At 35.4% G+C, this 14,392-nt stretch overlaps 1 protein-coding gene across 2 annotated transcripts in view; it reads right to left on the minus strand.

The window, feature by feature from the left end:
* Positions 1-977: 977 nt before the first annotated feature.
* fhl3b (four and a half LIM domains 3b) overlaps positions 978-14,392 on the minus strand; it is a 28,900-nt gene continuing 15,485 nt past the window's right edge. For both annotated transcript variants that reach the window (XM_005173745.6, NM_001099978.1), the window contains 5 exons: positions 13,961-14,178; positions 7,758-7,932; positions 5,822-5,991; positions 4,296-4,482; positions 978-2,696 (listed from right to left, as the gene is read on the minus strand). In XM_005173745.6, the coding sequence (XP_005173802.1) occupies positions 2,512-2,696; positions 4,296-4,482; positions 5,822-5,991; positions 7,758-7,932; positions 13,961-14,116 (873 nt within the window). In that variant the 5' untranslated portion in view covers positions 14,117-14,178 and the 3' untranslated portion in view covers positions 978-2,511. The remainder of the gene's footprint in view (positions 2,697-4,295; positions 4,483-5,821; positions 5,992-7,757; positions 7,933-13,960; positions 14,179-14,392) is intronic.

The raw sequence follows: 14,392 nt of genomic DNA on the forward strand, positions 1-14,392 counted from the left end.
TCCATTCAAAAAGTATAGGTAGCACATTTTGATGACGCAATATGCTTCAGACTTTGCTACCAGTATAAATTTTAACGTGGAGTAGTGTGATATGAAGCTGTAATATTGCCCTAACCTACCTAACCCCAACCTCAGAACCATTCAAATGATTGGTGGCAGCATAATCTGATGGGTAGGATAAAATGTTTGGACACCGGGAGGATTCAGTATTCAGCGTAAAGTGTAGTTTAAAGGCTTAATCAGGCAAGAAAATGAAACTAAATTGAGTTAAGTTTAGAGTTTGTATCTCTGCGACACGGTGGCTCAATGGTTAGCACTGTCGACTGGTTCAAGTCCCGGCTTGCAGAGTTTGCATGTTCTCCCCACATTGGTGTGGGTTTCCTCTTGGTGCTCCGGTTTCCTTCACAGTCCAAAGACATATTTAGATGAATTGGATTAACTAAATTGTTCATATAGTGTATGTGTGTGAATGAGTGTGTATGGATGTTTACCAGTACTGGGTTGCAGCTGGAAGGGCATCAGCTGTGTTCATTCTGCCTGATGTATAAAAAGACGAAGCCCAAGGAAAATGAATGAATGAATGAATGAAATTAGCGTATGAGTGCATGTGTGAATGTGAGAGTGCATGGGTGTTTCCTAGCACTGAGTTGGAGATGGAATGGCATCTGCTGCATAAACGTTTGCTGGAGTAGTTGGTGGTTCATTCCACTGTGGCGACCCCCTAATACAGGGGTGGCCAACCATGTTCCTGAAGAGCCACCTTTCTGCAGATTTCAGTTGCAACCCATATCAAACACACCTGCCTGTAATTATCACGTGGTGTTCAGGTCCTAACTAATTGGTTCAGGTGTGTTTGATATGGGTAGCAACTGAAATCTGCAGGAAGGTGGCACTCCAGAAACAGGGTTGGCCACCCCTGCCCTAATATATAAAGGACTAAGCTAAAGGAAAATGAATGAATGAATGTCTCGCAGAAATTCAGTGTAAAAAATTTATTTTTATTTTTTGGAAAAAAAAAGGGAAAATATCACTCGAACCTTGAAGTATTTTTATGTTACAAGCATTTTTTATGAATGGAATTACAACAGCTTGAGCAGTTTTACAGAGAGCATTCATATTATGTAAAAAATACAATCAAATATCAAACATACTTCGAAAGAAACAAATGAATGTGTGAATATTTCATGTGAAAATTATTAAAAGCATGCATTAGTGCATTACAGGAGTGCAGTAAAATTCACTGTTTCACACAAACAACATCTTTTCAGTCCTGGATCTCAATGTCTCATTAAACACACACCTTCACTGTTGGCAGTCATTTGGGTCAGTGTGTGTATATTGGTAAAAAGTATTTTGCGTTAAGGATTGTTGCAAAGGCCTGGAGTTGAATTAAATATGAGAATAACTCAAATGTTGAATTAAAAACATAAAAGCACTACAATGATGAGGGGGGAAATTTCTAACTCATCCTTTTATAATGTCTTAAATCAAAGCAGAAAGGTTTAAAGTCATTAAGTGGTGGCATTAAATGCTGAATGGACTGCAAAATATAAATATCTTAGTTCAGTTTTTTTCTCAATATGAACGTCTAAACATCCCTAAATCAAAATACATGTTCTTAAGATGCTTGATAAAGAAATTAGTTCATGATTCCTGAAAAAAAAATTAACAGTAAAGTAAATTTATGTTTATTATAAGAATAAATATCTGAGAATTTGTAAAAAAATAAAAAATAGACCGGTGACAAGGTGGCTCAGTGTTTAACACTGTCGCCTAACAGCAAGAAGGTTGCCGGTTCAAGTCCCAGCTGGGTTAGTTGGCATTTTTATGTGGAGTTGGCGAGGGTTTCCTCCAAACATATGCGCTATAGGTGAATTGAATAAGCTAAATTGGCTGTAGTGTATGTGTGTGTGAATGAGTGTGTATGGATGTTTCCATGAAGTGGGTTGCAGCTGGAAGGGCATCCGCTGTGTAAAACACAAGTTGGCGGTTCCTTCCGCTGTGGTGACCTTTGATGAATAAAGGGACTTAGTCGAAAAAATGAATGAATGAATGAATGAATGAATAAAAATCTAAGGGTTTTTGCTGCTATTTTTTCTTGTTTCAACTCAAAACTTGCTTCATTTTGATCAGTTTTACAATTAAACAAGACGTATGTCTTATCATTTTGCTTCCCATTTAAATTATTCTTGATTTAAGAATCTGAAATCATATCTTCCCCAGTAAAATAAACCTAAAATACACAAGAAAAACATTACTTTTTTGCAGTTTAATAATAAGTTACAGTAAAATCTATTTATTTTTGGAGTTATTCAAACCTTTTTTAAAAGAAATATGCATTTAATTTATTACAAGTCATTGCTTGCTTAAAAATTAGCATTCAAAGAACGCATTGACTTGCTTCATCAAACCTGCCGAAACCTTGTTTAACAGGGAGAGTTGGGAGAGTGTTACACCAAAACTTGCATATACATTCAATGTATAAATTATGAACAATATATAAATGTTTAATTACTCAATGGTCTGTTCACAAACGATCTGAAACAGTTTTTTGGTATTGCAACCTTTGCAGAGAATCATTGATCCATGGGGGAAAAATCCAGCACCAACCAGAGACAGTGAACACACAGAGCATTTAAAGCACGGCTTATGCCACTGACGCTCCTCAAACGAGACGTACTTCCCTTCTCCGAAACCTGAGAACGAGACAGAGAGATGCTTAGTTTCATTTGATGGCATTATTTAAATAATTTCTAAGGGCATAAAAGTGTTATAACAGAAAAAATAGAATCTTTTTAACAGAAAAATAGTCATTATTCTTAAAAATAGTCAAAAGTCATTCAACAAAAGGTTGAACTAGAGCTGTGAAAGAATCATTACAGGAACAGATTTTGCATCGAGATTTTCAATATGCAATACTATTCTCTCTTGAATCAAATTTGAGCTTTGTTTTTAACAGCTGATGGCGCTCTATGCTAGTTTTTAATAGCAGATAGTGCTTTATGCTAGTTTCTTACAGCAGATGGCGCTCTAGGGTAGTTTTTAACAGCAGATGTTTCTCTAGGCTAGTTTTTAACTGCAGATGGTGCGCTAGGCTAGTTTTTAGTAGCAGGTGATGTTCGAGGCTAGTTTTTAACAGCAAATGGTGCTCTAGGGTAGTTTATAACAGCAGCAGATGCCAATCTAGGCTAGTTTTTAACAGCAGATGTTGGTCTAGGCTAGTTTTTAACTGTAGATGGTGCTCTAGGCTAGTTTTTAGTAGCAGCAGATAGCAATCTAGGCAATTGTTTATTTTATTTTATGATTTTAGAATAATTTTTTTAGGGGTTTTCACCTTTATTATGATAGAACAGTAGACATTTCAGACAGGAAAGCATTGGGAGCAGAGAGAGGGGTAGGATTGGCAAAGGACCTTGAGTTGGGAATCGAACTTGGGTCGCCGTGAGCATGTCAGTGCTATATGTCGGCACACAGTACCACTAGGCTATTGGCGCCGACAATCTAGAAGAAGGTGCTCTGTGCTAGTTTTGAACAACAAATGGTGCTCTAGGCTAGTTTTGAACAACAAATGGTGCTCTAGGCTAGTTTTGAACAACAGATGGTGCTCTAGGCTAGTTTTGAACAACAAATGGTGCTCTAGGCTAGTTTTGAACAACAGATGGTGCTCTAGGCTAGTTTTGAACAACAAATGGTGCTCTAGGCTAGTTTTGAACAACAAATGATGCTCTAGGCTAGTTTTGAACAACAGATGGTGCTCTAGGCTAGTTTTGAACAACAGATAGTGTTCTTAGCTAGTTTTTAACAGCAGATGGCGATCTAGGCTAGTTTCTAACAACAAGTGGTGCTCTAGGCTGGTTTTTAACATCAGATGGCACACTTGGCTAAAATGTCACTTTAGGCTTGTTGAATATGTTTTATATGGAAAGAGTGTCATGGACATTCTGTTAAACATCCCATTCTGTGTCTCACAGAATTTATGATATGAGAAAATCAAGAGTTTGGAATGACATGAGCATGAGGTAATGAAAAATCATTGTAATGGCAACCAGACCCTTTGCTAAACTTGCTTTGAGATCAGTATCAAAACTATATAAACAGTCCAGAAATGTGATCTGACTTTGACTAATAGTTCATGACCTACTAGATGTAATACTCGTCATTATGAAGCACTGCATGCCACAAAACACATGACCCTGTTTATGTGACAACTGTTTCTTGTTTCTGACAAAGCGTTAGTGTTAGTTGATGTTGTGAATCGTGGTTTTGTTATGAAGGACACACTCACACACACTGACCTGTGATGGGTTTTTCGCAGGCGGCACATTTTTGGGCGTACAAGTTGCTGAAGCACTTGACGCAGTATGGATCTTCACCCTGCGTGGTGAAAGGCTGTCCGGCTAACTGAACTTTACATCCCGTACACAGGAAACACTCTTTATGCCAGGGCTCGTCCCTGTACGTAACACCACCCTGAACCAAGGTCTGTTTGAGATAAGACAGATTAAAAAAAACTTAATTCTAATGTCATTTGATTGAACAAACTGAATGAAACATTCAAATACTCAATATTAATATTAGTATGTGGTTTGCAATCTTTTTTTTACAGTGTCATAAGACAAAAACATACTGTACATACTGTATTAAAAAATATATGTTGTCATGCTTTCCCAGTGTATTAATTATATAAAAAAATGCTAGCTTTATTTGTTTACATTAGCAATATGCTAATTAAAGTTTAGAATATGCTAATTTGTGTTAACAATGTGATTATCATAAAAGCAACATGCTAATTCATGTTAGCAACATGATTAAATGTTATTTATGTGGTTTAAAGCGCATGCTAACAACAATTCATGCTTGTAAATGTTAAGAAACAAGCAATCCTAGAAACAAGTTAGCAGCATGTTATGCTAGTCATATGGGGGAAATGTTATAAGTTATGCTAGCAAGATGCTAACACATAGCTATGCTGTAAATCATGTTAAAAACATGCTAGAAACATGCTAAGCCATGCTAGCCTAATGTTAAACATGCTAAAAATACATTTTCCACATAGTAAGTAGCCTATTGCTAGCCAAAATGTAAACATAAATACATGCTAGCCATATAGTGAAATGTGGAAGATGCGTTAGTTCATGCATCATGCTAAAAATGTAGCTAACCCTTTATGTAAAAACTTCACAAATTGGAAAGAAAAGCTGTAGTGTTTGTTGTGTGTAGGATTTCTGACTCAACATTAGAAAATACTGGAAAAACATTAGCATTGTACCTGCAATCTACATTATAGACTTTAAAGGGGACCCATTATGCAAAAATCACTTTAAAAAAAAGTTTAAACACAGTTGTGTGGCAACATTCTGTGAATATAACCAGCTTCTAATCGTAAAAATAATTAAATTTTTTATAATCACACTTGATAAAACTCTACAGCTACACTTTGATTGACATTTTCCCTTTGTATGCGTCATTAGAGGGGGAAAGCCCCGCCCATTAGTGACAATCTCTCTCATTAGCATAGAGCAAAAGTCTTGTTTTTGAATCTGCCACTTTACTGACACATGCTTTTGTAGCTCCCCCTTCTTTAAAAAAAGAGCACAATCTCATTTGAATTTAAAGTGACAAGTCACCAAAATTTCATAATTAGCATCAAAACGGCAGTTTCAAAGACTTAAAAAACATTATTTGTTGTGTATTTTGAGTTGAAACGTCACATACACACTCTAGGAACAACAAAGATTTATTTTACATCTTATAAAAAAAGAGGCATAATAGTTCATCTTTAATGGATGAATTATAATAAAATGAGTAGTTTTTGTGTCACCTGTTTGCAGTGAGCGCAGCGCGGAGCGAATCGTCCCTCATAACAGGGCACGCAGTAGTACTCGTCCTTATCGGGAATAAAGGACTGGGCGCCGATGGGCTGCTCACAACCACAGCAAACAAAACACTCCTCATGCCACACACAGTCTTCATACTCCAGCCGCTTAGAGCCTGAGAGGACAATATATAACTTCATATAACTTTTAGGTCATTAAATCATTGCATGATTAATGGATGATTTACTCAGAAAAACAGGCCTAATTATCCACGACAGGTTCTTTCTCAAGCACTTTTACTGTTTCAGGTGACTGAGCACATTCGATAAGCAAATACCACACAGTTAAACCTTTGCATTATCATGACCAACTACACATGATGTGATGTCATATTCCTGCTGAATGACTCTATATCTACAAAAGCCGCTCGTGTTTTGAGTTCCATTTCAGCTGTGTGAAATCTGTGGGCTGGAAGTGTGTATCCACAGAAACGCACGTGGAATCTGAAAAATGCACGAGTTGCAGCATACAGGTTTGGTAGGAAACGGCTCACCTGATCTTAAAGTGTGTTTTGAATGAAAGAGGGAGGAGAGAGAGCGCTGCCACTTTCAGTTGTAATTTTATCCTCTTAGTACATTCAGACAGTCTCGTCTCTCTTTGTGGAGTATTAGAGAGTCAGCGGCAGGCGGCGGAGTGTAATTATGGGTAACGTAAGGGCCGTGTGCTGGCGTGTGGCCGCAGGGTTTTCTGTCTCAGCTGAGCGTGTCTGTAATCTGCACTGCCGCACCCTGTTAAACTCAATAACTGACTTTCTGCATTAGTGGGTAGAGTGAGAAACACACAGCCTGACTTTACCAACATGTTTATGGATCAACAACACTACAGTCGCACAATCAAAAACATATTTTTGGTGTTTGTTCATACTACTTATTATAAATGAGCTGAATCAAAACAATTCTTGAGTGTTTTTGGGACAACTTAATTCTTTTATGTTTAACAAACAAACAAATGAACCAAGGTTATAATAGTTTTGGATTTTTCATAAGTTTTAGTTTTTATTTTATTTTGACTTTAATTAGTGTTGAGAGGCAGATTTACTAGTTTTTATTTGTTCATATATTTTGAAATTGCTTAGTTTAAGTTTAGTTTTTATTAGTTTCAGTGTTATTTTTATTACTTTATTTAATGTTATTTTTTCTAAATAAGGATATTTGTTAGGTGCAATATTTAAAATCATCAGAATAAATATTGTATAATAAAAACTCAACCATCAATTTTTTGAAAATTGTATTCAGAGGTCACATGACCACTATCACCTACCACTACCATCGCCGATGGCCGACTAACTTTTCGATGCTGAGCCAGCATCGCGATTCATCGCCCCGCCCCACATTTACATTGATATATAACGTATTATGTGCATGTTTATTTGCATTTTCATTCTATATCTATTATAGTTATTTATAATAACTAGAATAACCTTGGAACGAATGAACGAACGAATGAATGAACGGACTTGTTAGCCCCCTTAACGAATCATTCTTTTTTTTATTATTACTTTTAGCTGAATAGTGTCTTGCAAAAATACACAAATATTATATACTGTCATCATAGCACAAAAGACACAAAGACAAAGTTAATTAGTTATTAAATTAGTTGGTATTTTTAAAATTGTTCAAATCTCTCCATTGAAGAGCACTATAATATAAAATATTTCCGTATATAAATATATGTATATAAATGAATAGCTTTACCCATTATTGTCTATGTATATTATATATTTTCTATGTGCTTTAAGAATTTATTTGAGATTACACAGTTATTCTGAATCGTATTCTGAATTTAAGCCATCCTTCCTGAAGAAAAAACTCACCCCAAACTTTCGAAAGGTGTGTGTATAAAAATAAAATACTAGCATATACGTGTTTGTGTGAAGGTTACCTGGCATCACAGTCTTCCCGCAGGCCACACAATTAGAAGAAAACTCATTGCAGTAACAGTTGTTACACACCAGAGCGTCTTCCTGACAGGTGAAGGACTCTTTAGCCAGTGATCGACTGCAGCGCGAGCAGCGGAAACACTGCTCATGATAATGCCTGTCCTCATGATACAGCTCCTGAACACACACACAGCACAGGAGAAACACATGAACACACTCTTATAAGATGTACAGTTGAGGTCAAAATTATTAGCCCTCAGTGGTGGAAAGAGTACTGAAAAATCATACTCAAGTACAAGTACCATTACTTGCCCAAAAATGTAGTGCAAGTAGAGAGTTGTAAATATTACTCAAAGTATGAGTAAAAAGTAGACCTTTCAAAAGTACTCAAGAGTAGTGAGTGAGTATTACACAGTGAAAAGTGAATGTGCTTACATGCAATTTGTGCAGGGATGTGTAAACGAAGTATTCTTAAAAGCATTCAGTTATCTTCCTTCATTCCTTTTTTCATTTGTTCGTTCTGTCCTTCCTTCATTTATTCATTCGTCTGTTCCTTTCTTCATTAGGTTAGTTCGTTACTTTGTTTGTTACTTTGCTTGTAGGTTCGTTCGTTACTTTGTTCATTCGTACATTACTTCGTTCGTTCGCTAGTTACCTCGTTCGTTTATTAATTTGTTTGTTCATTTATTACTTTGTTCGTTTGTTACTCTGTTTAATCATTCATTACTAAGTTTGTTTGTTTGTTTGTTACTTTATTAGTTTGCTTCATTTGTTCATTACTTTTAGTTTGTTACTTCATTCGTTCGTTACTTTTCGTTCATTTGTTACCTTGTTCTTTCATTTGTTACTTTGTTCGTTCATTCGTTACTTTGTTCACTTGTTACTTCATTTATTTGTTGATTCGTTCATTTGTTACTTTGTTCGTTTGTTACTTTGTTCATTCGTTACTTTGTTCATTCATTACTTTGTTCGTTTGTTACTTTGTTAGTTCATTACTTCATTCGTTGCTTCGTTCCTTCGTTACTTCGTTTCTTCGTTCCTTCCTTGCTTTCTTGCTTCCTTCCTTCGTTGCTACTTTCCTTCGTTACTTCCTACCTTCGTTACTTTTTTCCTTCCTCTGTTACATTTTTCCCTTCTCCTTTACTTTTTTCCTTCTTCCGTTACTTTTTCCTTCCTCTGTTACTTTTTTCTTCTTCCATTACTTTTTTCCTTCCTTCATTTGTTTGGTCCTTTTTTGAATCCTACCTTCATTATTTGGTCTTTCCTTCCTTCCTTCCTTCCTTCCTTCCTTCCTTCCTTCCTTCCTTCCTTCCTTCAGTCCTTCCTTCCATTCTTTGTTTAGTCCTTCCTTCATTTGGCCCTTGCTTCCATTCTTCTTTCGTTCTATTTCGTTCTTATTTAAGCCTGTTTGGTGATTTCAGGCATCATACAGGCGACATCCTTTATTTTCTCTTCAGTGACATGCAGTCTATAAATTGTCTCTGGGTCATTGCGTGTAAAGATTTTGAACATCTTCTTGGACATTTTTAATGCTTCCAAACAGTTTGCTGCATTTATAAAGCGCCTATGTCTTGAGGTTGTTCAGTATGATGCAATTTACTTTCTGTGTGCGATTTGATTAGACAGGAATCACAGGACTGATTTTTTACTTAAGCCAATCACTATAGACAAGAAAGAAATAAAGTAGAGACTGCAGGTACAAGGAAAATAGTGGAGTAAAAGTACCGATACTGCACTAAAAATGTACTCAAGGGGAAGTGCAAATTTTTAAAACTACTTAGTAAATTGCAATTCCTGAGAAAAACTACTTAATTACAGTCATTTGAGTATTTGTAATTTGTTACTTCACACCACTGTTAGCCCTCATGTGATATTATTTTTAGTTATATTTTAACTTTTTTTTCTTCTTCTTCTTCTTCTTTTTTTCTTTTTTTTCTTCTTCTTCAGTTTACAGAATGCACATTTCACTCAGCTTAATCCCAGTTATGTCATAGCTTTGGGTCAGAGGTCGGTGTAAAAGCGAGCACAAGTTGACATGAGGTGATGCAGCTGGTTGTTCAGGAAGTTCTGCAGCTGAAAGCATGTTGAAGCAAAACAGACCTTGCTGTTCTCTTTGTTACATCCACTACCATGAAAGGAATGGTGAGACCTTTACGCAACAAAAACATACTTTACTATTGGCCTCTGATCCAGGCTCTCAGACATCAGACAGCTTTGAAGGCTGAACACTGACCAGAAGCTTCTGTTTTACCTCCTCGTATTTGTCTTTGGCGCTCGAGGTCTTCCAGTGAAGATGTGAGAAATCAAACTCTTCAGTTCTGTTTATGTTAGAGATGTGCGCTCTGTAACTGAAGTGGATCAAAGCCGATCCCATTAAGTCATATTAAGTCAAATCCAGATCCAACTGACTTGGAAATGGTAAAATAAAACAACTATGTGAATCCAGTTTAGGAGAAACCTGAACTGAATGAAATTAGAGCAAATCAATACTGAACTAAATCAAATCAAAATATGGTGGATCAAATGTGAATCAAACTGAAGCTGAATCAAAATATAAATACTGTACACAATAAATAATCAAATTGAATCAAAATTAATAGATACTGAATCGAAATATATTGGCACAAAATTAAAATATAGATTCTAAATCAAAATTTATAGATACTGAATCAAAATACTGTATAAGTAGATACTGAATCAAAATATATAGATACTGAATCAATATATATATATATATATATATATATATATATATATATATATATATATATATATATATATATATATATATATATATATATATATATATATATAGGTACTGAATCAAAATATAGATTCTAAATCAAAATATATAGATACTGAATCAAAATACTGTATAAATAGATACTGAATCAAAATATATACATACTGAATCAAAATACTTAGATACAAAATCAAAATATAGCTACTGAATCAAAATATATAGATACTAAAATCAAAATATATAGATATTGAATCGAAATATAGCAACTAAATCAAAATATGTAGACACTAAATCAAAATATACAGATACGGAATCAAAATATATAGATACTAAAATCAAAATATATAAATATTGGATCAAAATATAGCTACTGAATCAAAATATATAGATACTGAATCAAATTAAATACATCAAAATATATAGATACTGAATCTAAATATAAAGACACTAAATCAAACTATATATATCGATGCTGAATCAAATTAAATACATCAAAATATATAGATACTGAATTTAAATATAAAGACACTAAATCAAACTATATATATCGATGCTGAATCAAAATATAGATACTGAATCAAGATATAAATGGTTTACAAAATATATAGACACTGAATCAAAATATATAGACACCGAATCAACATATATAGACACTGAATCAACATATATAAAATATAGTTGAGCCGAGCGTACTGTAAAAAAGATAAGAAAGTTATAGTAAAGTTACTAATATATGTGCAAGTATATTTATTAGTGTGTGCGTGTGTGCGTGTGCGTGTGTGTGTGTGTGTGTGTGTGTGTACTTTTATAGGAATTAGATGACATGTAAATGAATACTTAAATACCATGGCTCTAAAATTCATCTGCTGTGGTATTTAAAAGCCATTTCAACCAGATCAAATCAAAATGAATTGAATGGAAAAAGTGAATCAATTTAAAACGGAAACGGAATAATGTTAAATTAGATTAGACTGAAGCTTTTTTAGTTTAAAAAGTTTGTTTTAAACCAAAATAAATGTAACCCAAACAGACACTGCCAAAACTCTTTTACTAAATTATAAAATAATATAATCCACCAAACCCGGCAATCCTTCCCGAGTGTTCAAGCTCAACTGTTAAACCTCTCCCATAATAAATGGTGCCTTTTTAGCCAAATGACCCAGAATTGACCCAGAAATCATCACGTCTCCGGATGACTGATGGAGGAAGAGAGAGAAAAACACAGAAGGAGTGAGCGAGCGAGTATTAGTGTTTATGTAGTGTGCATTTCTCCCGGTGGATCAGTAAGTGCTGTGTTTACATTGGGCTTCTGCTTCGCCGCTCTGTCACGCGTGACCATGACCTATAATACGCACATCTACTGTAAATGTGGAACTTATGAGCTGAATTTGTGCGTAAACTCGCTGAAGAACAGTCATAAAACACATGAACACACATAATTAATCCAATGTGTGGATAATGTTGATCATGAAGTGATCAATAGCATGTTGAAATATATATATACAGTTGAAGTCAGAATTATTAGCCCCCCTTTAATTTTGTTTTTTTCTTTTTTAAATAATTCCCAAATGATGTTTAACAGAGCAAGGACATTTTCACAGTATGTCTGATAATATTTTTTCTTCTGGAGAAAGTCTTATTTGTTTTATTTTGGCTAAAATATTAGCAGTTTTTAATTTCTTTATGAACCATTTCAAGGTCAAAATTATTAGCCTCTTTAGGCTATATTTTTATTCTATAGTCTAAAGAAAAAACCATCGCTATACAATAACTTGCCTATTTACCCAAACCTGCCTAGTTAACCTAATTAACCTAGGTAAGCCTTTAAATGTCACTATAAGCTGTATAGAAGTGTCTTGGAAAATATCTAGTCAAATATTGACATGACAAAGATAAAATAAATCAGTTATTAGAAATGAGTTATTAAAGCTATTATGATTAGAAATGTGTTGGAAAAAATCGTTAAACAGAAATTGGGGAAAAAATAAACGAGGGATAATAATTCTGACTTAATGTATATATTTTTTTATATGACCAAGGCTTGATATATTATTACACTACAAAAAATACAGTAAAAACAATAATAGTGTGGAAGAAACGTGAACTACTGTAAATATATATTGTAAAATATATAGATAAATATTTTGTTGTCTTATGAAAAACAAATCAAACTTGTTGTAAAAGCCCTTTTACTCAGGCTCAACAATACCCAGTGGCCTTTTGACAACAGCAAACGGTGGACAGTATGTATTTAAATGGGTAAATATAGGAGAAAGTCATTCATATAGCCAAACTTCCTTCTGCAAGCAGATGGTATCATGACTATTTACTGAAGTTTACAGCAGTTAGAATGTGTTGAAAAAATTTTCTCTTTGTTAAACAGAAATTGGGAAAATAAATAAACAGGGGCAAATAATTCTGATTTCAACTGTATGTAATGAAATACATCTGGGATGGTACTAGTATTAAATAAAAAAACTAATTAATTCATACATACATTCTAAAAATGGTAGGTTCTTGTAACCCAAAACTTCGTCAAATATGGAAAACCACAAAGTTGGGTTCATTTGGGACACTTTGTAACCTAATTGTTAAACTTAACAGTTTTTTTTGTTAATTAATTTTGTGGCTAAGTGAAGTTTATTCATACACTAATTTCAAAAGGAGCACGTGATTATGATTGAACACGGCTGGTTCTGCATTAGCATGCATGATCCACCAATCAGGCCATTCCTAACCCACTATAAAGAGCCAGGGTTTTTCACTACAGTCATCTTCGATTTGAAGAATCCCCCCTTCCACCCCTACCTCTTCACCTTTCCCTCCAAAGGGCAGCACGGTGGCCCAGTGATTAGCACTGTCGCCTCACAGCAAGAACGTCACCGGTTCTAGTCCTTTAACAGGCTGTTCGTCGTTTCTGTGTGTAGTTTGCATGTTCTTCCCGTGCTTGCGTGGGTTTTCCCCGGGTCCTCAGGTTTCCTCCCACATTCCAAAAACATGCACAACAAGTGAATTGATCAATCTAAATTTGCAATACAGGTAATCTCATAATGCAGCATATCTTTTAATAGCATTCAATTTTTAGTCATCAGCTCTTATCAAGGGGGAGTTGTCGAGATCTACCTGAGCTCAAGGCTCCCCTCTCTTCCTCCAACGAGAGGGAGCCCAGGGCTCAAGAACCTTCGAGCTCAGGGCTCTCTCCCGGGACAGCATGCCAAACTTGCTTATAATCAATCATAAGATATGTGTGAACTAAGTGTGAAAAAGGATTGATTCAGGCACCGTTTTGGCACCAGTACCATTTTAAAAGTATCGATTTAGTACCGGTATCGAAAAAACCCAAACGATAATTAACCCTACTTAATGACATGCTCAGATGAATTGTTCACCACAAAACTAGCAGTGTGAGCAAACAAAATCAACACGGTTAGTTTTGATTGCACGTGTATTTTGAAACCTCACCCGTGAGTTGTGTTCGATCAGCTCTTTGCACTCGTGGCAGGTGTTGGCATGCAGCCGGTCGTAGCAGGGCACGCAGTGAGGCTTGTCGTCCACCTGGATGTATTTCTGTCCGTACAGAGACTCTTTACAGCTTTCACAGTCAAACGGCTCTGACATGACGCTCCGCTCGTCTCGACCTCACACACAGCACAGCCAGAAGATCGAGATGCGCTCAAATCCTAGAGCAAAACACAGTGAAACATTATTATTCGTTCATATGTTTTCTTTTCGGCTTAATCCCTTTATTAATCTGGGGTCGCCACAGCGGAATGAACCACCAACTATTCCAGCATATGTTTTACACAGCGGATGCCCTTCCAGCCGCAGCCCAACATTGGGAAACACCCATACACTCTTGCATTCACACATACTCACACACTACGGCCAGTTTAG

This window comes from Danio rerio, chromosome 19 (assembly GCF_049306965.1).
Source record: "Danio rerio strain Tuebingen ecotype United States chromosome 19, GRCz12tu, whole genome shotgun sequence".
Lineage (NCBI taxonomy): Eukaryota > Metazoa > Chordata > Actinopteri > Cypriniformes > Danionidae > Danio > Danio rerio.